The 25,151-nt window shown below is 43.8% G+C and overlaps 1 protein-coding gene across 3 annotated transcripts; it reads right to left on the bottom strand.

The window, feature by feature from the left end:
- Positions 1-13,829: 13,829 nt before the first annotated feature.
- Positions 13,830-20,581, bottom strand: LOC109771323 (uncharacterized). Of its 3 annotated transcripts, XM_020330010.4 has the most exons (5): positions 19,967-20,579; positions 17,534-19,584; positions 17,322-17,438; positions 15,715-15,768; positions 13,830-14,641 (listed from the first exon to the last, which is right to left on the bottom strand). In XM_020330010.4, the coding sequence occupies exons 1-2, from the start codon at positions 20,310-20,312 to the stop codon at positions 17,546-17,548; spliced, it is 2,385 nt and encodes a 794-aa protein (XP_020185599.1). In that variant the 5' UTR covers positions 20,313-20,579; the 3' UTR covers positions 13,830-14,641; positions 15,715-15,768; positions 17,322-17,438; positions 17,534-17,545. The 3 variants fall into 3 exon arrangements, with proteins under 3 accessions (XP_020185599.1, XP_020185600.1, XP_040258088.1); XM_020330011.4 differs by lacking the exon at positions 15,715-15,768 and having other exon boundaries at positions 19,967-20,578; XM_040402154.3 differs by lacking the exon at positions 13,830-14,641 and having other exon boundaries at positions 15,532-15,768; positions 19,967-20,581.
- Positions 20,582-25,151: the final 4,570 nt, after the last annotated feature.

Genomic DNA, 25,151 nt, shown 5'->3' with positions numbered 1-25,151 from the left:
ATTGCAAGAGAAACGGGCATGACATCTCAAAGTGTTTCAAGTTGCAGAACAAGGAAAAGAGAAAAGGTAACAAACAAGGTGAAAATTCTGCTAACGTTGCTCGTGATGATAGTTCCGATGATGCTCTTGTCGTTATTGCTGGATGTGCTGAGACCAATGATGAGTGGGTACTTGATACTGCATGTACTTTTCATATGTGCCCGCATAGAGATTGGTTTAATACTTTTGATTCCACTACTGTTACTGGTTCCGTTTTGGGTTTTGATAATTCACCATGCAAGATTGAAGGCATAGGTTCCGTTCGAATCAAGATGTTTGATGGCACAATCAGAACTTTGACAGATGTTCGGTATATTCCAAAGATGAAGAGAAATCTTATCTCTGTTAGTGCCCTTGATGCAAAGGGGTACAAGTATTCAGGTGGAGATAGTGTTTTGAAGGTCACCAAAGGTTCCCTTGTTGTGATGAAAGGTGACTTAAGTTCGACCAATGGTCTTTATTACCTTCGAGGTTCTACCGTTTCAGGTAACGCTACTCCAGTTATTAAAAAGAATTCTGATTGTGATGGTGCTAACCTTTGGCATATGCGTCTTGGACATATGAGTGAACTTGGTTTTGTAGAGTTAAATAAGAGAGGTCTTCTTGATGGATATGAACCTGGTAAATTGAAATTTTGTGAGCATTGTATCTTCGGCAAGCACAAGAGGGTGAAGTTCAACACTTCGACTCATACAACTGAAGGTATTCTTGATTATGTACATTCTGATTTATGGGGACCATCTCGCAGAAAGTCACTAGGTGGTGCTAGTTACATGCTGACAATTATTGATGATTATTCGAGAAAAGTTTGGCCTTATTTCTTGAAGCATAAATATGAAGCATTCTCAACATTTAAGGAGTGGAAGATTATGATTGAGAGGCAAACTGAAAGGAAGGTAAAAATACTTCGCACTGATAATGGTATGGAATTCTGTTCTAAGCAATTTAAGAATTATTGCAAGTCTGAAGGCATTGTCAGACATTACACCGTTCCTTATACTCCTCAACAAAACGGTGTTGTTGAGCGTATGAACCGGACCATTATTTCCAGAGCCCGTTGGATGTTGTCCAATGCAGGTTCGCATAGGCGTTTTTGGGCTGAGGCCGCTTCCACTGCTTGTTATCTTATTAACCGTTCACCATCTATTGCTCTTAATAAGAAAACTCCAATTGAGGTATGGTCTGGTTCACCTGCTGATTATTCACAGTTGGGAGTTTTTGGTTGCACTGCTTATGCTCATGTTGATAATGGAAAATTGGAGCCTAGGGCTGTTAAGTGCATCTTTCTTGGTTATAAGTCTGGTGTTAAAGGTTATAAAATGTGGAATCCTGAAACCCAGAAGGTTGTTATTAGCAGAAATGTTATCTTTAATGAATCTGCTGTGTTACATGATGTTTCATCTACTAATGTTCCCATTGAGAGTGAACAGCAGCCTATTGTTCAGGAGCCTACTGTTCAGGTGGAGCATGTTATTGATTCAGGTGATACATCTGGTAATGAAATTGTTGATGCACATGATGAACCCGTCGTTAATGATGATCATGTCACCCCCCCTCCAAATCAGCCTATTGTTCCGCCAAGTTGGAATCTTGCACGTGACAGAGTTAGGCGGGGTATTAATAAACCTGACAGGTTAATTGAAGAGTGCAATATTGTTTCTTTTGCTTTATCTATTACAGAAGAAATTGAAGGTAATGCTGAGCCTTCTTCATATTCCGAGGCTATTATTTCTGGTGATAGTAATAAGTGGATGACCGCTATGCATGATGAGATGGAATCACTTGAAAAGAATGACTCTTGGGATTTAGTAAAATTACCTAGAGAGAAGAAACCTATTCGTTGCAAGTGGGTTTTTAAGAGGAAAGAAGGTGTTTCTCCTAATGATGAGACAAGATATAAAGCAAGGTTAGTTGCTAAAGGTTACAGTCAGATTCCAGGTATTGACTATAACGAAGTCTTTTCTTCTGTTGTGAAGCATAGCTCTATTCGCACTTTACTCAGTATTGTTGCCATGCATGATTTTGAGCTTGAACAATTGGATGTTAAAACTGCATTCTTACATGGAGAATTAGAAGAGGATATTTATATGGAACAACCTGAAGGTTTTGTTATTCCTGGAAAAGAAAAGCTTGTCTGTAAGTTAAAGAAATCTCTTTATGGATTGAAGCAATCCCCTCGACAGTGGTACAAGAGATTTGACACCTTTATGCTCCCTCAAGGTTTCAAAAGGTCTAATTATGATAGTTGTGTTTATTTGAAAACTGTCAATGGTTCAACTATTTATTTGCTTCTTTATGTTGATGATATGCTTATTGCTGCAAAGAGTATGTCAGAGATTAATGAACTAAAGAAGCAATTGAGTAATGAATTTGAGATGAAGGATTTGGGTGCAGCAAAGAAAATACTTGGCATGGAAATATCCAGAGATAGACCATCTGGAAAAGTATATCTAAGTCAGAAGGGATATATTGATAAAGTTCTTCGTCGTTTTAATATGCATAATGCCAAGCCAGTAAGTACTCCGTTAGCTGCACACTTCAAATTATCATCAGCTTTATGTCCTAAGTCAGATGCAGATATTGAGTACATGTCTAGAGTTCCCTATTCGAGTGCAGTTGGTTCACTTATGTATGCCATGGTTTGTTCTCGTCCGGATTTATCTTATGCATTGAGTGTTGTCAGTAGATACATGGCTAATCCTGGAAAAGAGCATTGGAGAGCAGTTCAGTGGATTTTCAGATACCTGCGAGGTACTTCTAATGCTTATTTACGGTTTGGAAAAACTAGAGTTGAACTTGTTGGTTTTGTTGATTCTGATTTTGCCGGTGATTTGGATAAAAGAAGATCGCTCACAGGTTATGTTTTCATCATTGGTGGATGTGCTGTGAGTTGGAGAGCAACTTTGCAGTCTAATGTGGCTTGTTCCACTACTGATGCCGAGTATATGGCTATTTCTGAGGCATGCAAAGAAGCTATCTGGTTGAGAGGTTTGTACACTAAGCTTTGTGGAGATTCATCTTGCCCTACCATATTTTCTGACAGTCAAAGTGCTATATATCTTATAAAGAATCCAATGTGTCATGAGAGAACAAAGCACATTGATGTCAGATTTCATTATATTCGAGATGTTGTTGCTGAAGGCGATTTGAAGGTATGCAAGATAAGTACTCATGATAATCCTGCTGATATGATGACAAAGCCAGTTCCGACCAATAAGTTTGTGCTTTGCTCAAGCTTGGTTGGTATTTCTCACTAGTCCTATGGACTCTGATGCACAAGGTGTTTATGTTGATTTGGATGGAATTATTCACTTTCTTCGACTACTGGAGGAAATTTGGATCAAGGTGGAGATTGTTAAATTGTGATCCAAATTATACTGTGTTGGACTAGACGTAGTATAACTGGTGTGGGCCTTTGCATTGGTACCGACGTGTAGGAGTACAACTCGTTTACTTGTCCTCCAATAACTCTCATGTATTGCCCTCATATATACCCATGTAGTCGCACCTCAGACGGTCTGTCGTCTCGTGCTTGTAATACTCCTTCTCATAATGATTACGTCTTCGTGTGTTCGTGTTTTTCTTCCTCAAGAATTTTCATGTAAAAATTTGTGTCTCTCTGTCTCGTTTATTTCTAATAATAACAGGCATGGCTGCACCGCGAGCCTGCGAGGATGACTCGCGTGGCGGCACACGGACCGATGCCGTACTCCTGCGAACCCCCTGCGCCGAGAGAGTTGCGCCCCCGCGGCACGTACAGGTACAACCGGCACCGCAGGATGGGGGAGTAGAATTCCGTGCCGCGCTCGAGTTCGCGCCCGCCCGCTACCACCAGAGTACTCGTGCTACTATACCTAGCTAGTCTGTGCTTCTGGGGATTTGAAGCCTTGGCGTTTGGACTCGTGCGCGCGTGCCCGCTCCGTTGGTTGCTTGTCGCGCGCCCTCTGCGCCGGTAGCTCTCTCCTCCCGCCGCGCGTGCGCGCCCGCCCGTGGCATCCTAGGCACCCACCCCGGCACGCCGAGCCCCCGCCCTCACCCTCAGAGCTCGCGCTCCGACAGATGGTCGCGTTACGTGCGGGTGAAACGTAGTGCAGACCGGCCGGGCTTCTGGCCTGGCGGAACGACGCCGCGTTGCCACGGCGCCCACCGCCCAGCGCCGCATCCCGTGGACCCAACGCGGGCCGCCGCATCATCAAGAAATTAATCGGGGCGATCCATCGGCAAACAACCTCGGCCGCTTTGTTGCCTCATATGGCCGCTGCAGGATCTGATCTACTCGTAATAATCAGCCGAAAAGAAGTAGATAAATAAACAGAGGTGGGATATCAGATACTACACCGGAAAAAGCCAGACACGATTTCGCCGAGCTTTAACCATGCAAACGCCCACGCTCCCAATTCCCTGTCCACTTAATTATTCCCATGCTTAGCAGCGGAAGACACTTGAGTTGATCAGCCTCACTGTTGCTGTGTTGCACTCGCACCAGACACACGCATCGATCAAGTGCGCCTTTACATTAACAATACCAGCACAACGAGTTCCAAAACAAACATTAGTTAGTATTTAACAGTACGACGACATGTTATAATATCTACTCTGCTCTGTAAAAAGCAAAATTAGCAATGAGCGCATCCGAATATCTGCGACACGGCAGCTGCGCGCATTCTGACACCAGGGTTAATTGACTGCCATTTGACCTGCCGGCTCCTAAACACACAGGCACTTCACCTCTCTCAAAAGAAAAAAAACATAGTACTACTACTATCGCGCTGCAACTGCATGCCTACGGAGCAGCCACTCGCACTGGCCGATCCATCCGTAAGGAAGAAGTTACGTTTGGCCCTGCCACTGCATCTGCATGCCACAAGGTGCCAAAACTGCCCCAGCGCTAGATAACTTAAACTTTCTCTTTTCTAATGACCGCTCTGCTCTGTCTGTGTACTCTGTACGTACGCCTCCGGTCGATGGCTGCCTGCGACAGCCATCTGAGAAAGGGAGGAAAGGCGAATGATCTGGTCGATCCAACATGGAGAGATGGCCAGGGAAACGTCGGCCCTCCAATGATCAAGGAGGAGAGGCCATCCATCCAGCCAGCCATGTCCCATGCCGTGCGTCCACCCAACCACACCGAGGGACGGGGACGGAGAGGCCCATCGCACGCCATGCCCAAGGAGGAAGAAGGCGAGACGATCCTCCCTCCACTACGCAATGATCATGATGGCCATGCATGCGCTGGCTATGGCTCATTGGCTAGTCTTACAAAATGGGACGGTCATCCTGCTGCCCCCCTCGTGCCCAGGGGATAGGAGACAGAGGCCTTTTGGGTAATGCCGCGAGGTCGCCCACTCACTTGCTTGGCCACGCACACTCCACTCTGCACTGCCATCTCCATCGCCATGGCTGCTGGCCGGGCAGACCAAGCATGCGCGCGCACGGCTGCCCTACGCCCTACGCCGCTGCTGCCCTCGGCCGGCTCATCTCGTGTGGGCGTGCAAGGCCACTTGCGACTGTGCCGGCATCATGCGTGCGCCCAGCCCATGCGTCCCTGCAGGTCTCTCCCACACACCTGATCGCGGCCCCCAACACTCAGCAGAGGCTGATGGGCACCTGTGTCTGCGTGATCTTGAGCATTCAGCTGCCATCAACATTCCTCTCTTGACAGAATTTTTCTTTACGGAAGCCCCACTTGCTAGTACAGGATTCTATACCGCATAGAGTCCCGCAAAACCACACGCAAGACAACATTAAGTGTAATTAATTACTACATCCATCCCGGTATGTAATTATATGTGTACTATGCTATGCCATCAAAAGTAGTACTGTATATGTGTAGTACTATGCCATCAAAAGTAGGACGAGTATATGTTTAGAGAAATTATTTGACGACGGATCTAATATTTATAGTGATATATAACACATGTTTAGCTAGTCAAAATGAAGGTCTAAAAGTATGAAACTACTACCCAACTTGTAAACCCAAATAGAAGAGTGGAAGGGCCATCTATTTCTGTGTCGTGTGGTTTTTAAAAACTTTGGGCACCTTTTTAATGGTTTTTTGGATAACCTTTCAAGTTCCAACCACCCTAATTTTTGTAAACAAAAATACCAATTGAACCTAGCTCTAGGTCCACCCACATTGTTTTTTTTTTTAAAGAAAAAAGTCAAAACATTCTGAAACTTTTTTGTAACAAGTATGATCTAGTGTTATACTCACGTGTAAAGTTTTGTGAAGGAATGACTTCCGGTCTTGTGTGAAAAAAATGGATCTACATAAAAGATACTCCCTCCGTCCCATAATGTAAGACGTTTTTTGACACTACACTAGAGTCAAAAAGTGTCTTACATTATGGGACGGAGGGAGTACTATTCAAGGTTTTTGAAGTTGTGTTTTCCTTTTTTCTTCTTTTTGCCAAAAACAACACGGGAGTCATTTTCTTCGCCAAACTTCATATGTGAGTAGAGCACTCAATCATGTTCAATAAAAAAGTGATAGAATTTCTTATAAATTTTTTAAAATTACATTTTTTTTAGTGGGGTGCGCCTAGACCTAGCTTCCAAAGCAATGATCAATTTCTATTGGCTTATGACCGAGCAATGGATTTGAACGTTCCTCCAAGTTCCAACATCTACACCAGCTTGAGATGATTTGCCCCCTTGTGTGCTCGGCACTATTATATTGTGAAATCATAGCAGTACTGTATAGGATCCAAGAATTTCCAAGCATCCAGGTTCCCTCGTTCTTCTCTCTGTCAAAGCTTTTCCGTCTCTTTTTGTCTTACTTTCCCTCAAATGATTATTACACAAAAAAATTCCTGTGAGGATGCACCGACAGTTCAACTGTCGCTGTTACGGTGGGTTATGCATGACATGTAACAGCATTCCGGATATACGTATATCCTTGAAATAAAGAGGGGAAGCTCGTAACAGGATATGGCACCGTGAAATGATTTGACTTTGCAAAGTGCATGCCACTACAAAAGTCGAGCTGCTTTCCTAATGAAGTCCATTGGGTCTGGAAAATGACGATGCACCATTCGTCAAGAACAGCCACTTAAATTTTTTGTGATGTGTGCAAGATAGTTAGCGAGTGAATTGACTATGCCACAAAACTAGGAAGGAGATTTGTTAGGGGCGAAGGCATGTGGATCGTGTACCGCCGATTTGCGTCAAGGTTCAAAAAATGGTTTATGTATATGTAGATTGGTCACTCTTCATTATTATGTGTTATGCAAATTGAGACGGCCGGTAACGCCTGTCCATAATGTGTGGTGAAGCTCCATGTGTAATGTCTCCATGTTGTGGACCGTTGGCTTGCCGATAGGACCGACTGGGTTCCGAAACCTGAAGGACCCGGCTGATGTTTATACCCTGACTGGTACCCATTATGACCAAGCATCAGAGCAATGCTACACCTACGTAAGGTTGTTACGTAACCTATGTAAACTTCCTTTTCCACTAACTAAACATCTCCACCCCTGATTTTTAGGGTGAGCCCAAGCCCCACTAAAGCCGAGTTAAAGACTGCCAAATCATCCTATACGTAAGGCACGTAAGAATCTCTTCGTAGATGTAGCATTGCTCCCAAACATCACCCCCCATATTGTTGTTATTTAGACCATAACTCTAACGGACCTAGGCCTTATGTTGTCGTGGGTCTAGCAGGTGGGGGATTCCACTGTCATTTAATTAATTAGTGAATATCATTTAATATTATTAAATCTTTTTATTAGTGTTGTCAAGGACTGCGCCGAATTGAAGTTGGTGCAATCTAAAGATATGGAGCGATCGAGGTATGCGAACCAGGTTAATTAGATCAGAAGAATTCTGGCTCATGAAAGAAATATCAGTCTAGCTAAAATTAGCGGTATGCAAATGCAGCAAGTCACAACCTTGCTTGTATGGGGCGCTCGCAACGGCGCAGTGCTTGTTGGCTTCAAAAAATAGCTAGCATCCTCATCTCTGAGTGTAATCACCATGGTTGTTGAATGAAAAGATTCTTTCCCGCAAAATAAAGATGGGCCACTGAACAGGTGATGCGATTAGATTTGAAAGATGAGAATAGTGGATGGAGATACATATAAGACATGATTAATGTTGGACAATTAGAACATGTATGCCGCTGCAATGCACGAACAGTCTTTTTCGAGAAAAGGAATATATTAATATTGTAAAGATACCAATTACACCCGGACTCTGTACCAATAAGATGTGCGAAGATGGTGGCTTCTCGTTTGAAGGTTTTCTGCCAGATATTATCAGCCCTACTCAAAGTGCCTTCGTGCCTGGCAGACTGATCACGGATATATTTTAGTAGCTTATGAATGTTTTCACACAATTAAGAATAAGAGAGAAGGCAGGAAAGGCTTGTGAGCTATAAAACTTGATATGCACAAAGCTTATAATAGAGTAGAGTGGCCTTTCCCGAAAGAAAATATGTTGAGACTGGGCTCCGTCAAGAATGGGTGAATTTTATTATGCGATGTGTCTCAACGGTTGAATACAGAGTTAGGATTAATGCGAAAAAAGTGAGAGTTTCAAGCCTACAAAGGGCTTGAGACAAGGAGACCCGTTGTCACCATACCTTTTCTTGTTATGTACTGAAGGTTTGAATGCTACTTACACATGTGGAGGAAAATGAAAACATATCAGATGTAAGAGTATGTAGAGACGCCCTACCTATAACAAACCTTCTCTTTGCGGATGATTCATTGATTCTCATGAAAGCCAACAAACAAAGTGCAGAAGCTCTGAAAGTTGCGCTAGATCTATATTGTGAGGCATCAGGACAATTAGTTAGCGTCAAAAAATCCAGTCTTTTCTTCAGTCCTAACACGAAGGTGGAGATTAGAGCACAACTTTGTACAACACTGAATATAAAGACGGAGGCCCTCAGTGATAAATATCTAGTTTGCCAGTAAATGTGGGGATAGATAAAACAGACTGCTTCCAATTTCTGATTGAGCGAATTGTTAAGAAAATTAGTGGCTGAAAGGAAAAATTACTGTTTACCGGGAGAAAGGAGATCCTGATGACTGTGATCCAAGCCGTACCCACCTATGCAATGTCGGTCTTTAAAATTCATATAAAAAAATTGTAAAGGAATCATTGATGCGATAGCGCATTTCTGGTGGGGAGATGAGGAGAATCAGAAGAGGATGCATTGGATGTCCTGGTGGAAATTATGCGTACCTAAAAATCAAGGAGGGATGGGATTTCGTGACATACACTCTTTCAACTTGGCGTTGCTCGCCAAACAGGCATGGCATCTTCTGGATAATCCTGATTCCTTGTGTGCTTCTATCCTACGGGAAAAGTACTACCCCGATGGTGATTTGTTAAATGCTAAGATAAGGAAAGGCTCTTCCTTTACAAGGCAAAGTATCATGGCAGGCACAAATACTCTGAAACATGGATATATTTGGCGAGTGGGGAATGGACATAACATCAATATTTGGGAAAATGTCTGGATCCCAAACTATGCCACTAGGAAAATTGTAACGCCTAAGGGAGGTAATCTGTTAACTAAGGTAGGTGATCTCGTTGATCCTGCTTCCAATAGTTGGGATGAAGACCTGATTAGACAAACTATGTGGCCAATCGATGTGCAAAGGATTCTTTCAATCCCCCTACCGCAATATGATATGCAAGATTTCATTGCCTGGAATTATACGAAAAATGGTATATTCTCGGTCCGTTCAGCCTATTCAATGGAGTGGAACCACCAGTATGGAAGCAAATTAAAACACTCTAATGGGATGGGGCGAATCACAGTTAATCCTATTTGGAGTAAGATATGGAAGTTAGCCTGTCCGGCAAAAGTAAAAAAAATTATGGCATACGCTACATGGTACGCTCCTGTGCCGGGTAACGCTAGCTAATAGACATACGAAGGTTTCACCCATCTGCCCACTTGCTTTGAGGGTTTAGAAGATACAGAACATATGCTCTTCCGGTGTGGTAAAGTGAAGGAGGTCTGGAAAAGGCTGGGGATGGATGACATTATTGATAAAGCTTGCGAGGTTGACCGTGCGGGAGAGCCAGTGCTAGAGTACCTACTACTCCTGCCGGATCAAGATTTGTGAATATTGGGTTACCACAATGTGCGTGAGATGATTACTATGTCAACATGATACCTATGGTGGGAAAGACGGAAGTTGATACACAACGAGAAAACTCAAAATGCAACTCAGGTTTCAATGGGGATTCTTGCTCTTACCACAAAATTTGTTAATGCATTATCCTCCAAGGCGTCTATGAAAAAGAAGGGATGGTCTTGTCCTCCAAGAGGTTCCGTTAAACTTAACGTTGATGCTTCTTTCGATCACGACCTTCTTAGGGGTACGATGGGAGCGGTCCTTAGAGATGACAGAGGCAAGTTTATTGCTGGAGGGAATGAGAAAATAGATTTTTGCATGGATGTGTTGATGGCGGAAGCTTTAGCTCTCAAATTTGGTCTAACACTGGTGCAAAGGGCGGGATGCAATCACCTTATTATAAATTTGGATAATATGGAGGTGATTGATAATATGCATGTTGGAGGGCAGCCGGCGGGTGCGGCAGCAGCAATCTTCGATGATTGTTTTCATTATGCATGTGATTTCGTTACTGCTAGGTTTGAGCACTGTAATAGGGAAGCAAATAAAGTAGTTTATGAGCTTGCTAGATTAGCTAGATTTTCTTTGACTTCTGAATGATATGAGGAACCTTTAAATAAAATTGTAATGATCTTCGCAAACGATGTACTACTTATTATAAATGAATAAAGTCTGAGTTTTTTTTTAAAACAAGATGTCCAAAGACATCAAGGATACACACAGTCAAAAAAAGAAAAGAAAAAAGCCCCGCCACGGTGATCAGTCACTAGCAACAACAGCCCTCTAACCACCACCAAAACAACACCCGGCTTACAAAAGAGGTTCTCCAAAAGTAACGCCTCCAAGAAGGAAACAATGCATAAGGTTGTCGTTGCCCGATCAAAGATCTTGAGTTTTCATCCTGGAGAAGTCTGAGTTCACCGAAAAAAACAATGCCTTAAACAAGGGCATAGCCAGGTACAACCAATGAAGGCCAGACCTTGGGTTTTCACTCTGGAAATCGAGACTCGGTATTCGAGGAGCACCACCAAAATTGCAGACCTTCAATGCTGCCGCCCCCGCTTGCCAAGGCCGCTGTTACAATCCACCAAACACCTAGCAAACAGTCTTCATCGCATCCAGTACACCTTTTCGCCAACGCTTCAAGATCCCCAATCACAGCCGTCATGACTTTCTTCACCTTTATCAATGCCTTGGGAATCTTGATTTAGACATGTCCCACGACTTCGATAATAAAGCGAAGCTTCGCACCGCGCCTTTCTGAAGCCGTGTTGACTGATAACATAAACGCGCGCGAAACGAAGCCTTTCCGATCTAGATATCAGGGGCGACAATCGGGCAGTTAGTTTGTCACTGTGATCGGGGAGTTATTCTAACCAAACAAGGCCTCAAGGACGACCCGACGTGGATTAGCTGGAGGAACGTGCGTACGCCCTATGGTGCTTATCCGATTCAATTGTGAGTGCAGAGTGCACCGCCGAAACGGAGCGCGAAAGGAACACACACACACACGTCGAGTTCCCGTGTCAATCTTGGCTCCCTCCCGTGATGGAGCCAAACAGCGACGCTGCTGTCTCGTGTCGGGCGGGGTTAGCTGGTGGAGCGTTTTCCCGCCCTCGCCCTCGTGCCGTGCACTCAGCATGAGGCACCGAGCCGAGTGCAGGTCTGACCTCTGTGCCCGGTCCACGTCTGGACTGGATTCAGGATGAGAGCCGTCCCGCACACTGGACCGCCACGTTGGCTCCTCCATTCCGAGCACTTGCCATCATCCGGGAACTTCGACGTAAGTGCCGCTGCCATTGCCAGGGTCCATTTAGTGGCCCAATTGTGCTTGTCTTGCTGTAAAACCTTTACTATTACCAGCCGCGTCGCATTATTCCTCGAACCCCACTCACTCACGGCCATGCCATGTACCCAGTCACCGTCGTTACAGTTTGTGTCCAGCCAAAACCAGAAAGAAAGAAAACCCGATAGGAGGGACGGAGGAATCGTGACGAGAACGTTCCAATTTCTCAACCTATAGCAAACCAACTAAGGCAACTGATGATGCCGCTCAGGGGCCAAGTGCGACAGAGCAGACAAGGAGGGCCAGGCGCTGCATGGCCGGAGCCGGCCCGGGGACAGCGGCAAGCGACCGGACCGGTGGGACGGCGACGGGGTTCACGACTAGTCCTCCTAGCCAGACCCCGGCACCGGCAGTCGCGCGACAGAAAAGCCGGGAGGCGCCCTACGTCCAGCGCTGCCTCACTGCCCTCGCCTCGCCGCATCATTTCAGACACGACCCTGACCTTGCCTCCCCTCCCCTCCCCTCACTACTCGATCGATCGACCTCGCTAGCCGCTGCGCGGTCCGATTCACTCTCCACACACGCACTAGAATCTACATGGATGGATGGATCGTGCAATGCGTAGGTAGGGGGCTGGGCTGGTTGGTCGTCGTGCGTGATGAGCCGGCCGGCTGGCTGGCCGGCCACTGCCGCCCGGAATGCGGGTAACCGTCCCGAGGAATCAGGGTTGCTGCTCATCGATCGGACTTCACCGGACTGGATATGTATGTGTGTATGTGTATTTAGCCATGTACGTAAACTGAGATGATAGCACCAGCGAATAGTGTTGTGGCGACCTATGACAGCGTCTTGACGTCTACACAAAAAATCTGCATGTGCCGAGAGCTTCAGGTGATGAACTGCGAGCAGTGGCTGGTCGGCGCATGTGCATGATACTCCACGTCGATCTACAGATAAGTAGTACTCCTAGAGGCACATGCATCAGTCCATTTCCCTGTGTCTAACGTACCCCTTCTGAGATTTCTGGCATGCTCTTCTTGCCACAGCTTTTGCAAGCAAAACCACAGGCTGCGCATCGATGCTTCCATCCGTCCGTCCGTCCGTCCGTCCGCTGGCGAAGGCAGGCAGCAGAATGATCCCAGGAGCCCTGGCGCCTACCAGCCCACACGACGGCGGTCGGGAGGGACATCGATCGTCATTGCCGGCGCGGCACCGTACCTGGCCCATGATTCTGCCGGAATCCAATCCTATCCATGCATCATCTGCTTCTGCTGCCTTCGCAAGACATCAGAGAAAATGTGCGTATACCGCAACAGATGCATATGCGTCTTGGCTGGCTCTTGGAAACTAGACATCGTGTTGATGGATGTCGCAACCCCTGCTGCCGTGCCCTCTTTTCTTTCTTTCTTTTGATGAGGTTGCACTGCTGTAAGTTGACATGGGGACGGAACCATATCCTCGCGTCCGTCGGACTGTAAAATTTGGATAGACTAAGAATTTCTCTGGACGTGGTCAAAGTGTCCGTCCCCTACATCCAACTTTCCGAGCCTTCGTCCGCTAGCACCTCGTCCTTGGTCGCTGTGGGCATCAGATCAGACAGTTTGGCGCCATCTTCTCAAAAAAAAAAAAAAAGTTTGGCGCGATGGCTTGCTTTGCATAAACATAGATTTCCAATCCTGGATCTTCACTGTTTTTTGCGTGTAGAATCTTTTGCTATTTACATACTGTTTGCAACAAAAGAAGAAAAACTTATTCTCATCTTACACGTCGGGACAAGATCCACACCAGCAAGTCTTTCTACTGTTCTCACGTCAAGAAGATGGCGTATATCACTTCTCATGGCACGAGAAAAAACAGAGTTCTCGGGTACAAGCCTTAGCTGTGTCGTCTGTTCAGCGGATACATACATACAGTTCAACAATCCACATCACTGATTTCATACCTCTTCTTAATACAAACAACTGTTGTCTCTGACCAGTAAGCATGATCTGATTACAACATACATCAACAACAGAAAACTGTACCTGATCAACAGCCACACATGCAATCGCGAAAAACTGCATAAAACGCGGAGCCTCGCTCAGTAAAGGATCGAAAACGACTAGAGCACATCAAGGACGAAAACTGACAGGAACGTGCGCTGAGGAGTGTTAACAACAGGCCAGCACCCATGTACCGATCCCTCAAGTTTTGGCTTTTGGTGATGCACCAGATTGCTCATTTAGATCTCAGGAGATGCTAGCTCCAAGGAAGAAATCTTACACAAGATTATGGACCAATCTGCCCAGATAAGATGCCTAGCCTCAGGCAATGTCCTCTTACATCCGACAAGTACGCTCATGCTTCATGGATTTCCTGGGATCGACTTGGTTTTCCGTGAGGATGCTCGCACAGTGACCGTTGAATAGCAAAGTAAAATTGTTGTTACAGTGCTGATGTTCCACTGGTTCGGTGGCATCTTTCTGTGCCGTTGGAAGTACATATCCCCGCACTTGCAGCATCTGTAAGTCATTTCTCAATGTTGTACCAGCATTATAGGGGTAGACTGAAACAGCAAAAACATTTGCACCTCTGTCATCCCCCAATTACGCTTAATTGGCTGGCTCCATGACCACCACCGCAACTGGTAGATTCACATTCAGATTGTTTCCTAACTTGTTACTCCAGCCAGCGACGAGGTAGGGCTGGGTGATGGTGACGGCTCACCTTAATGCAGTTCAATCTAAGAATAAGGGAATAATCTTTCTTCAGAAAAGTATGGCATAATTCCTACAGTGAATCTATTAAAAGCGGACAGATATTCCGAATTTCCACCCCCACCCCCCCAGCAAGTGACAACAGATGTATCATTTTTTCCTGCTTATTTTAGTATGGCGCTCCATACTGTTTGCATACACAACAAATTGTGAACAAGGCATATGGAACTTGATTTATGAAGAGCAGAATCAACTACTCCCTCCGATCCGTATTAATTGACGCACACTTAGTACAATTTTGTACTAAAGTTGTACTAAGCGTGCGTCAATTAATATGGACCGGAGGGAGTACCGTGTTTATCTCCAAAAAAACTAATGTGTTTACATCCATAAAGATGAACAAACTAATGTCTTCCGTAACAATGTACAGGATTAAATGTAAGCAAATATTCATAGCCAATAAAGGAAAAGCAAATCTACAAGGAAAAATATGAAGCTAAGTAAAGCCTCGAGGGAAATGGATCTCTTACTGCATATTTAGAAAAACACTAGCTAAATGCCCGTGCATTGCTACGGTAAAAAAAAATCAGAAATCTGAGGTCTTGAGGTCCATGTTCACATCAAGCAATATGCCTTTCTTCTAAGGTTTCTTTACATCTTCAGATGGAGGAAGATTTACACCATCAGATTTTTAACCTGTTTGAAAACTAAGTTTCACGTTTTCTATTACTCCCTCCATTCCTAAATATTTGTCTTTCTAGAGATTTCAAATGGACTACCACATACGGATGTATATAGACATTTTAGAGTGTAGATTCACTCATTTTGCTCCGTATGTAGTCACTTGTTGAAATCTCTAGAAAGACAAATATTTAGGAACGGAGGGAGTAGAAGGCAATGCATGCAGCAACCAATGTTGTGACTCAATAAACTGCCCGCTTGATCAAAGACGTGTTAATTTACATGTTAATTGCATAATGATATGGCGTTTTATTCAAACCAAAGGAACACCCAAAAACATGTGAGCAAGATGATCAATATCAGAAAACCAAGACAGAGGAATGATATAGCTATTCTGATATTATCTGAAGACGACCACCTTGAGTGAACCAGATGTATTTCAACTGTTGTATACTACTAAACATCGATGGTCCTGCATATCACAAGAAAAGAGGGGAAATCATTTTTGTGGATTAAAGCTCATGGTCAGTGAAAATATTCCCAGTGTACTCTCACTGCATCTGAAATGAGCTACCAGATAAATGTTTCCAGTTGAATTATGTATCCCAATGGAAAAGCTGAACATGCAGGAAAACACATCAAATCAAATCAAGAGACATCAGAAAACACATAGATACACACTATCATGTATAAAATCATTTCCAGGAAGATTATTAAGGTGGGCCTATACTAAAATAGTAATTCAGTGTAAAGCCAACACAACCACAAAGTTCAGTCAACTTGTAGCGCTGAACTTGAATAAGAACAGATTCCCTGTTTCTTGTCCAAACAATCCAAATCCCCCCTCCCGCCCCCCGCCCCCCCCCCCCCCCCCCCCACCACCACTCCCTTCTCCGCAAACGGACATTGAGAGACCCCCCATTGATTCACCTCCTTATTAGTGTTTTTGCCATCTCAATCAGAATTGCACTACCTCTATTTCACAACAAAAGACACATCTTGACTCTAAACTCTAAAGCCATGCTTTGACCGACAGTTAGTCCACTTATATATGATTTCTGTTAAACAAAATAGACACCATTGGATTTGTGTTCAAAAAGACTTTCTTATACTTATGATTTTATAACCACTAACAAAATACTGTATAAAAAAATTAGGGCTAAAGGTCCTATATTTTTAAATGGATGGAGTACTGAACAATCGGTTTCATGATTGCACATCATGCCTGATGAAAGGTCGTTGCATTGGTTTAATTGTTGGGACTTGAGACAGCAAAACTGATTACTCCCTCTGTAGAGGAATATGAGGCCTATTTCACTTTTCAAAGTCTCCAATGCAAGACTTTTACTATGACTTATGGACATTCACAGTTTCACTTGTAATATGCCTACAGAATAGTAAAAAGATATACTCCCTCCGTTCCTAAATATAAGTCTTTTTAGAGATTTCAATATGGATTACATACGGAGCAAAATGGGTGAATCTCACTCTAAAATCCGTCTATATACATCCGTATCTAGTCCACATTGAATTCTCTAAAAAGACTTGTATTTAGAAACGGAGGGAGTACAACATAAGAGAATTTTGCAAGACAAATACTCCCTCTGTTTCATTTCACTTTTCGAAGTCTCCAATGCACGACTTTGGAAAGTTTGATCAAACTTATATTGAAAAATATCAATATCTACAGTGAATGTTGGCATTTTTTTCTATAAACCTGGTCAAACTTTAAAAAGTTTGATTTACGACAAACCTAATATGCAGAGTAAAAAGAAACGGAGTGAGTACTATGATTTGTTCTTTCATGCTTAATATCCTTTTGCACGTACTAATGGACAAAGTTTTCAAACACTGACTGCACGAATAATAATGTGCCATATATTTCGGTGCTTCTATGTAAGTGCAGCTGCTTTGTTAGAGGGTAAACCAAACACTAATTATGACATCAGTCTCTAAGAATTCTTGATTAAATTGTACTGGTCATGTGGCGCAACAGGAGTCTGGATGTGAGAGAATTTATCTAACCTTACGCCTTGGCATAACTGCACTGTCCTGTGGTTACATGCAGCCCATGTTGTCCTCAATCCTCATCTATACAAACATTTGAGGACACAGAACCTCCAAGTCTTTAACTCTCAATACCTGTACATCACCAACGGGTATTAGAGATTATAGTAAGAATTAGCCATGCAGTGCAATGTTATCCACACGAAGAAAAAAGAAGCAATCTCACTTACATGATCAGGGTACTATATACCAGTTTTGACAGAAAGTGCATGCAATATGGGTATATAGCAAAGCATGTTACTTTTTCGCAGAGCTCTAGCAAGCACAAAATAAACTTGCATGTCTGGGAAAACACCAACAGATAACATAATCGGAATGAACATGACGGCTTCTTTAGGAAATTTCCTTTTGCAAAGTCGATTGATTGCAGCGCTGAAGTCTTCAATAGAAGCTTCAAAACCATCATCAATAAGCTTACCAACTAATGAAATGGCATCGTAAGGCATTCCTTTTGCACACTGAGCTTTGATTACTGTTGTGTATGCAAATTTTCTCAATTCAATGCCCTTTTCTCTGAGGGATTCCAATAGCATTTCTGCTTGAAAAACTTTACCCTTCAAGCACAGCACATTGATAAGCAAGTTATAAGTAACAGGTGTGGGCACTAGACCACAGCATAACATACGGTCATGTATGCAGAAAGCCATCTGGATGTCCTGTGCTTCGCAAAATCCTTGTATAAGCGTATTGTAAGTTATTGGGTCAGCTCCATCCATATTGTCCAGAAAATGGATAGCATCACGGAATCTGAGCTGCTTACATAGTCCTTTAATAACAACACTGTAAGTTACAGCATTTGGCTTGATCCCTTTTTCCACCATTTCATAAAAAAAACTGAGCATAGTGTCAACTTTTCCAGCTTCAGAGAGTGCATCCATAAAGGTTGTGTATGTTACTGTTGTTGGCACCAGATTACTTATCTCAATAGCCCTGAAATAGCTCTCTGCAGCGTGTAAATCCCCAAATTTGCAATAGCCATACAGAAGAGAATTACATGTGATAATGGTTGGATTCATACCAGCCACAACAATCTGATCATACAGACGGACAGCATTACCAATATCACCAACCTTTGCATAACCATCGATAACTACATTATAAAGTATTACATCACCTGGCTGATATCTGCTAGCTACATTTTCCAAATACCACCTTGCTTCAACTAGAAGTCCTTTCTTGCAAAGTCCAAGAAGAATTGATAAATGGTTCAGTGAGGTTGGCACTACCTTCTGAGAACAGCACATGGCATCACAAACTTCTAGTGCCCTTTCAATTTCCCCTAGCTTGCAGTACCCGTGGATGAGAATGGAATATGCAATAACATCCATATCTAGACCAATACTATATATCTCACCAAGTAAGTTCTCAACCTCATAGACCAAACCCTTTTTGAAGAGAGCATTGAGAAGGACACTGTATGTGACAATATTCAACTGCAGCCCTTTGTCTAGGATGTCCTTTCTTATCTTCATCCCTTCTTCAACATCACCACCTTCACAATGACCAGCAATAAGTATGGTATAAGTAACAAGATCAGGTTCAATCCCTTGGTATCTCATAAACTGAATTATTTTAGGAATTTCTCTTGTCAAACCAAGCAATCGATAACCATTAATAAGGCTGTTGTAGGTGACAGTCTCGAGTTTCATTCCTTCTTTTGTCACTCTCTCAAGAAGATCCACTGCTTCATCTAGGGAACCTACTTTACACAGACCATGTATAAGAGTAGAATAGGTATACCTGTTAGGGTTTAATCCATACTTCAGCATCAGACATAAAAACGATTTTGCAGGCTGAATAAATCCCCAATTACACAATGCAGACATCAGAGTGTTAAAGGACATTCCCAATGGTCTAAACGTTCCCCCTTCCCTTGCCTCTTGAAGGAAAGATAAAGCCTCTCCAACTTTATTTTGCTTGCAGAGGCCATCGATGAGAATGCTATGTGAATATTCGCTGTGAGAGATACCATATGCCTCCATTTCATCAAAAAGCTCCAATGCCACGTCTGTCTTCCGTAGACCATACAATAAACTATCATAGGTGGAAACTGATATTTGCATATTCAGGCTGTTCATTTTACTGAGAACGTAAAGAGCATCATGAACCATCTTAGTTCTTGCATAACTATTTGCTAGAGCATCCCATACAACACCGCTGGAATCATACTCTCTGAACTCACTCCACAAGATATCACAGAGAGTGGCTGCAGACCCGGATCCTAGAGAAGAAAGGGCAATACAATGAAATGTGAGAATTGTGAGCTTTATCTGTTCTATGTTGCTGCACATTCAAGGCAACAGGTACTAAAAATAGTATGACCAAGATTACAGCTGGCAATTATACTGTTAAAGGCATATAGAAGAATATCTGTGTGTGCATGACGACAGTATCCATTTATTCACGAACAGAGGAATTTTACACACTTGTGCATTCACTAATATTTCAGTTTTTTCTCTGGTGTACATGATAAAATGGTCATGACCCTGGAATAACACAAACTCCCTTGCCATATCAATCCAAATTCAAAAGATAAATAAGCGTGTTCTCATACTACCCAGAGAGAAAGTGCCAATTATAATACAAATCCGTAGGGAGCTCACCTTGTTCGCTGACAATCTGCGCCAAGCCGCCCCGCATCTCCCGCCACCTCCTCTGCCGCAGCAGTTCATAGCAGAGCTTGAACCGCGCGGCAATCGAGGCCTTTCTCTCGAACTCCGTCTTGTTCTCCCCAAACCTAGGCGACCCTCCTGCCCCGCCCACAAAATGAGGCGCTAGCCGTGGATCCCTAGCAACCACGGCATCCTCCTCGGAATCCGTTGCCGCCGCCACGGCTGCCGCGGAGGGATATGAGGATATGGGCCTAGGCAGATGCGCGGGAGGAAGCGAAGGGCGGCGCCACAGTTGAGGCAGGAGGAGGCGCAGGGGAATGGGCGGTCGGAAGCGCATCCGAAGGGGCAGGGTCTCATGGCGGGGGCGCGCTCCGCGGGCTACTGTGTGGAGGGCGTCGAGCTCGGGCTTTCCTCGCGTTGAGCTTCCGTGTGCCTCCGCGGAGCTGCCACGGCGGCGTACAACATGGGAGGAGGGAGGAGGATCGCCGGCGGCGGCTGCGTGTGGTCGGGGTTTAAACCCTTTCAACTGAGGAGGAGAGAGCCAGAGGGGAAGCAGGCCGAGCTCAGGGCCCGTCGGCAACAGCCTCGCTCCACCAGTTTTCAGTTCCCCACTCCACGCTCCCGCGGAAAATCCTACTTGACGCACGCTGCGTCAAGTTGTCGGGCTTTCGCACAGACGTTTGCCAGGGAGGGAGGATTTGGGCCGGCCCGCCCACCACTTCTGACATCCGGTTTTGGGAATCTTCCAGGAAGTTCCTGAACCGGTTTTCTTCGGTTTTGCGAAACTTTCTAGAAGGTTCCTAAACCGGTTTTTTACTGTTTCAATTTCTTTTTTCCCTGTTTCTTTTTTTATTTTCTCTCCTTTTTCTGTTTCTTCTTTTTTTTTCGTTTTTATTTCAAAAAATATTCGTGTTTCTTGAAAATTCTTCACATATTATTAAAAAAGTTTGCATCTACAAAAAATTGGGAGTTTCAAAAAATTCTCATTTTTCAGAAAATATTTGTCTTTCCAAAAATTGTTCACGTTTTCAAATTTCTTCCGTAGTTTCAGAAAATGTTTGGGTTTTAAAAAAACATTTTCTTTTTCCATATTTCTGTTTCTTTACTTCATGTTTTCTTTTTCGTTGTAATTCCTTTTTCTTCTCTTTCTTTTCTTGAGAATTTCAATTTTCTTTCAAAAATTCAAAAAGATGTTCAGAAGTTAAAAAATGTTCCTGTTATTATCTTTTGTTCACAAATTCAAAAAGCAATTCTCCATTTTTTATAAAAATGTTCGCATATTTAGAAAAAAAGTTCACCTTTCAAATATTCACGTTTTCAAATTTTGTTCAGGAGTTTCAAAAAATGTTCCTCTTTCAAATTTAATTCACAATTTAAAAAAATGTTCGTGTTTTCCAATTTTGTTTGCTATTTTCAAAATTTGTTTGCAAACTTAAAAGAAGTGTCTGTTTCTAATTTTGTTTGGGAGTTTCAAAAAATGTTCGCAAATTTTTCAAAATGTTTATATTTTCCAATTTTGTTCAGGAGTTTCCATTTTTTCCAATTTTTAAAAAATGTTCACGTATCCAAACTTTGTTTTGGAATTCGAAAAATGTTCATCTTCTTTTTTTCGTTTTTCTGCCTATTTTCTCCTGTTCCTTTTTCGTTATTTAAGAATATTTCACAGTTTTAAAAAATGTTTTGATTTCATAAAAAATGTTCATGTTTTCAATAAAGGTTCAAAAAAATTTAAAATGTTTTCATTTCCATATTTTGTTCTGAGTTTGAAAAAATGTTCTTGGTCCAAAAATTGTTCACCGATTCTATTTGCGTTTCCAAATTTTTGTTCAGAGTTTCAAAAAGTGCTCCCTTTAACAAAAAATTGTTCACATATTAAAAAATGTTCGTGATTTAAAAAAAAGTGTTCAGTTTATCAACAAATTGTTCACATATTCAAAAAATGTTCGACCTTTTTATTTAACTTCCCAAAATTGAAAAGTGTTCGCTTTTTTTTACAAAAATACCTTTTCAAAATAATGATCGCGTTCGGAATTTTAGAAAATGTTTGGATCTACATTACCTGTAGCTTCGCGCACCATACGAAACCAAGAAAACTTCACTATCCTGCTGGCTAGGCACACGCGAGAGCCCTAGTTCGATCCCTCCCCCGAGAAGTATTTTTTGGGATTTTTCACTGTATTATGCTAATGGGCCGGCCCAGATGGAGTCGTGCCTGTGCGTCCGCTCGGCAATTCGCCGCAGCGAGCGGCGCATAGGAACTCCCCGCTCCCGCTCCGACCCGGAGAAAACCGACTGTTCGGGAAGGCTAATCTATCAGCCCATACAGCGAAGATGTAGCCCGTCCGGGTGGAGAGAAAAGCCCAGCTCGAGTGCGCAAAGGCCTAGGTCGCGTCGGGGCGTCTAAAAAAAAGGTTGCGTCGGGGTGAGCAGGGCTTCCCACTAGAGACCTCTACGTTTTTCGTCAACGTCTAGTGATTATTAAAGTATTGTTAGAATAAATTTCCTTTCGTTTTTTTGGCGGTGCCATGAGATTAGAGAGTTTTTGGGCAGATCCGATTATTCAGATCTGATGAGTTTATGTTGTTGTGTCAAGCTTTTTTTGTTGATTTGATTCTTTGTGGAGGTGAAATCTTTCAACGACACCATATTGAAGATACAGTGATTCGACGGCCTGCACTTCTAGGGGATCATCCCTGGCTGTGACGCCCCCGATTCGACCGTACACTAATCATACACGCAAATGTGTATGATCAAGATCAGGGACTCACGGGTAGATATCACAACACAACTCTAGACACCAATAAAATAATACAAGCTTCATATTACAAGCCAGGGCTTCGAGGGCTCAATCAGGGACTCACGGGTAGATATCACAACACAACTCTAGACACCAATAAAATAATACAAGCTTCATATTACAAGCCAGGGCTTCGAGGGCTCGAATACAGAAGCTCAAATACACAAGAGTCAGCGGAAGCAATAATATCTGAGTACAGACATAAGTTAAACAAGACTGTCTTAAGAAGGCTAGCACAAAAGCAACAATGATCGAAGAGGCAAGGCCTCCTGCCTGGACCTCCTAACTACTCCTGGTTGTCGGCGGTCTCCACGTAGCAGTAGGCACCCTCCGGGTAGTAGTAGTAGTCGACTGGGGTGGCATCTGGCTCCTGGGATCCACCATTTGGTTGCAACAACCGGAAAGAAGAAAGAAGGGGGAAAAGGTGTTGGGTAACGTAGTAATTTCAAAAAAAAATCTTACGCACATGCAAGATCATGGTGATGCATAGCAACGAGAGGGGAGAGTGTAGTCCACATACCCTCGTAGACCGTAAGCGGAAGCGTTATGACAACGCGGTTGATGTAGTCGTACGTCTTCACGATCCGACCGATCCTAGTACCGAAAGTACGGCACCTCCGCGATCTGCACATGTTCGGCTCGGTGACGTCCCACGAACTCTCGATCTAGCTGAGTGTTGAGGGAGAGCTTCGTCAGCACGACGGCGTGATGACGGTGATGATGAAGCTACCGGCGCAGGGCTTCGCCTAAGCACTACAACTATATGACTGAGGTGGATTATGGTGGAGGGGGGCACCGCACACGGCTAAGAGATCAATGATCAACTTGTGTGTCTATGGGGTGCCCCCCTCCCCCCTATATAAAGGAGTGGAGGAGGGGAAGGCCCGGCCCTCTATGGCGCGCCCTGGAGGAGTCCTACTCCCACCGGGAGTAGAATCCCCCCCTTCCCTAGTTGGACTAGGAGAGAAGGAAGGGGGAGAGAGGGAGGAAGGAAAGGGGGGCGCCGCCCCCCTTCCTAGTCCAATTCGGACCAGAGGGGGAGGGGGCGCGCGGCCTGCCCTGGCTGCCTCTCTCTCTCCACTAAAGCCCATTAGGGCCCATATACTCCCCGGGGGGTTCAGGTAACCCCCCGGTACTCCGGTATATGCCCGAACTCTCTCGAAACCTTTCCGATGTCCAAACATAGTCATCCAATATATCGATCTTTATGTCTCGACCATTTCGAGACTCCTCGTCATGTCCGTGATCATATCCGGGACTCCGAACTACCTTCGGTACATCAAAACACATAAACTCATAATACCAATCGTCACCGAACGTTAAGCATGCGGACCCTACGGGTTCGAGAACTATGTAGACATGACCGAGACTCATCTCCGGTCAATAACCAATAGCGGAACCTGGATGCTCATATTGGCTCCCACATATTCTATGAAGATCTTATCGGTCAAACTGCATAACAACATACGTTGTTCCCTTTGTCATCGGTATGTTACTTGCCCGAGATTCGATTGTCGGTATCTCAATACCTAGTTCAATCTCGTTACCGGCAAGTATCTTTACTCGTTACGTAATGCATCATCCCGCAACTAACTCATTAGTCACATTGCTTGCAAGGCTTATAGTGATGTGCATTACCGAGAGGGCCCAGAGATACCTCTCCGACAACCGGAGTGACAAATCCTAATCTCGATCTATGCCAACTCAACAAACACCATCGGAGACACCCGTAGAGCACCTTTATAATCACCCAGTTACGTTGTGACGTTTGGTAGCACACAAAGTGTTCCTCCGGTATTAGGGAGTTGCATAATCTCATAGTCATAGGAACATGTATAAGTCATGAAGAAAGCAATAGCAACATACTAAACGATCAAGTGCTAAGCTAACGGAATGGGTCTTGTCCATCACATCATTCTCCTAATGATGTGATCCCATTCATCAAATGACAACACATATCTATGGTTAGGAAACATAACCATCTTTGATAAACGAGCTAGTCAAGTAGAGGCATACTAGGGACACTTTGTTTTGTCTATCACTACAAAAAAATACACTTCCGTGATGATACGTGTTTGTCACAGTAGGTCGCGTTTTTTGTCATGCATGTACATCCATGACGATTTTATGACAGAATCAAGATAGTCATACCTGTGCTGTCGTAGAAGTGTTCCATGACATTACCAAAATTATCATCACAGAAGTGTCCACTTCCATGACGATAAATCGCGCGTCACAGAAGTGCTTTCGTCAAGGGTGACCGACACGTGGCATCCACCGTAACGGAACGCTGTTAAGCTATCGGGTCGGGTTTTGGATCCGATAACCCGTTAACAGCCCCGACCAATGGGAAATTTCCACGTGTAAAATTCTTATTGG

This window comes from Aegilops tauschii, chromosome 1 (assembly GCF_002575655.3).
Source record: "Aegilops tauschii subsp. strangulata cultivar AL8/78 chromosome 1, Aet v6.0, whole genome shotgun sequence".
Lineage (NCBI taxonomy): Eukaryota > Viridiplantae > Streptophyta > Magnoliopsida > Poales > Poaceae > Aegilops > Aegilops tauschii.
The sequence above is the reverse complement of the archived record's forward strand: the minus strand, read 5'-3'. Positions and strand labels throughout refer to the sequence as shown.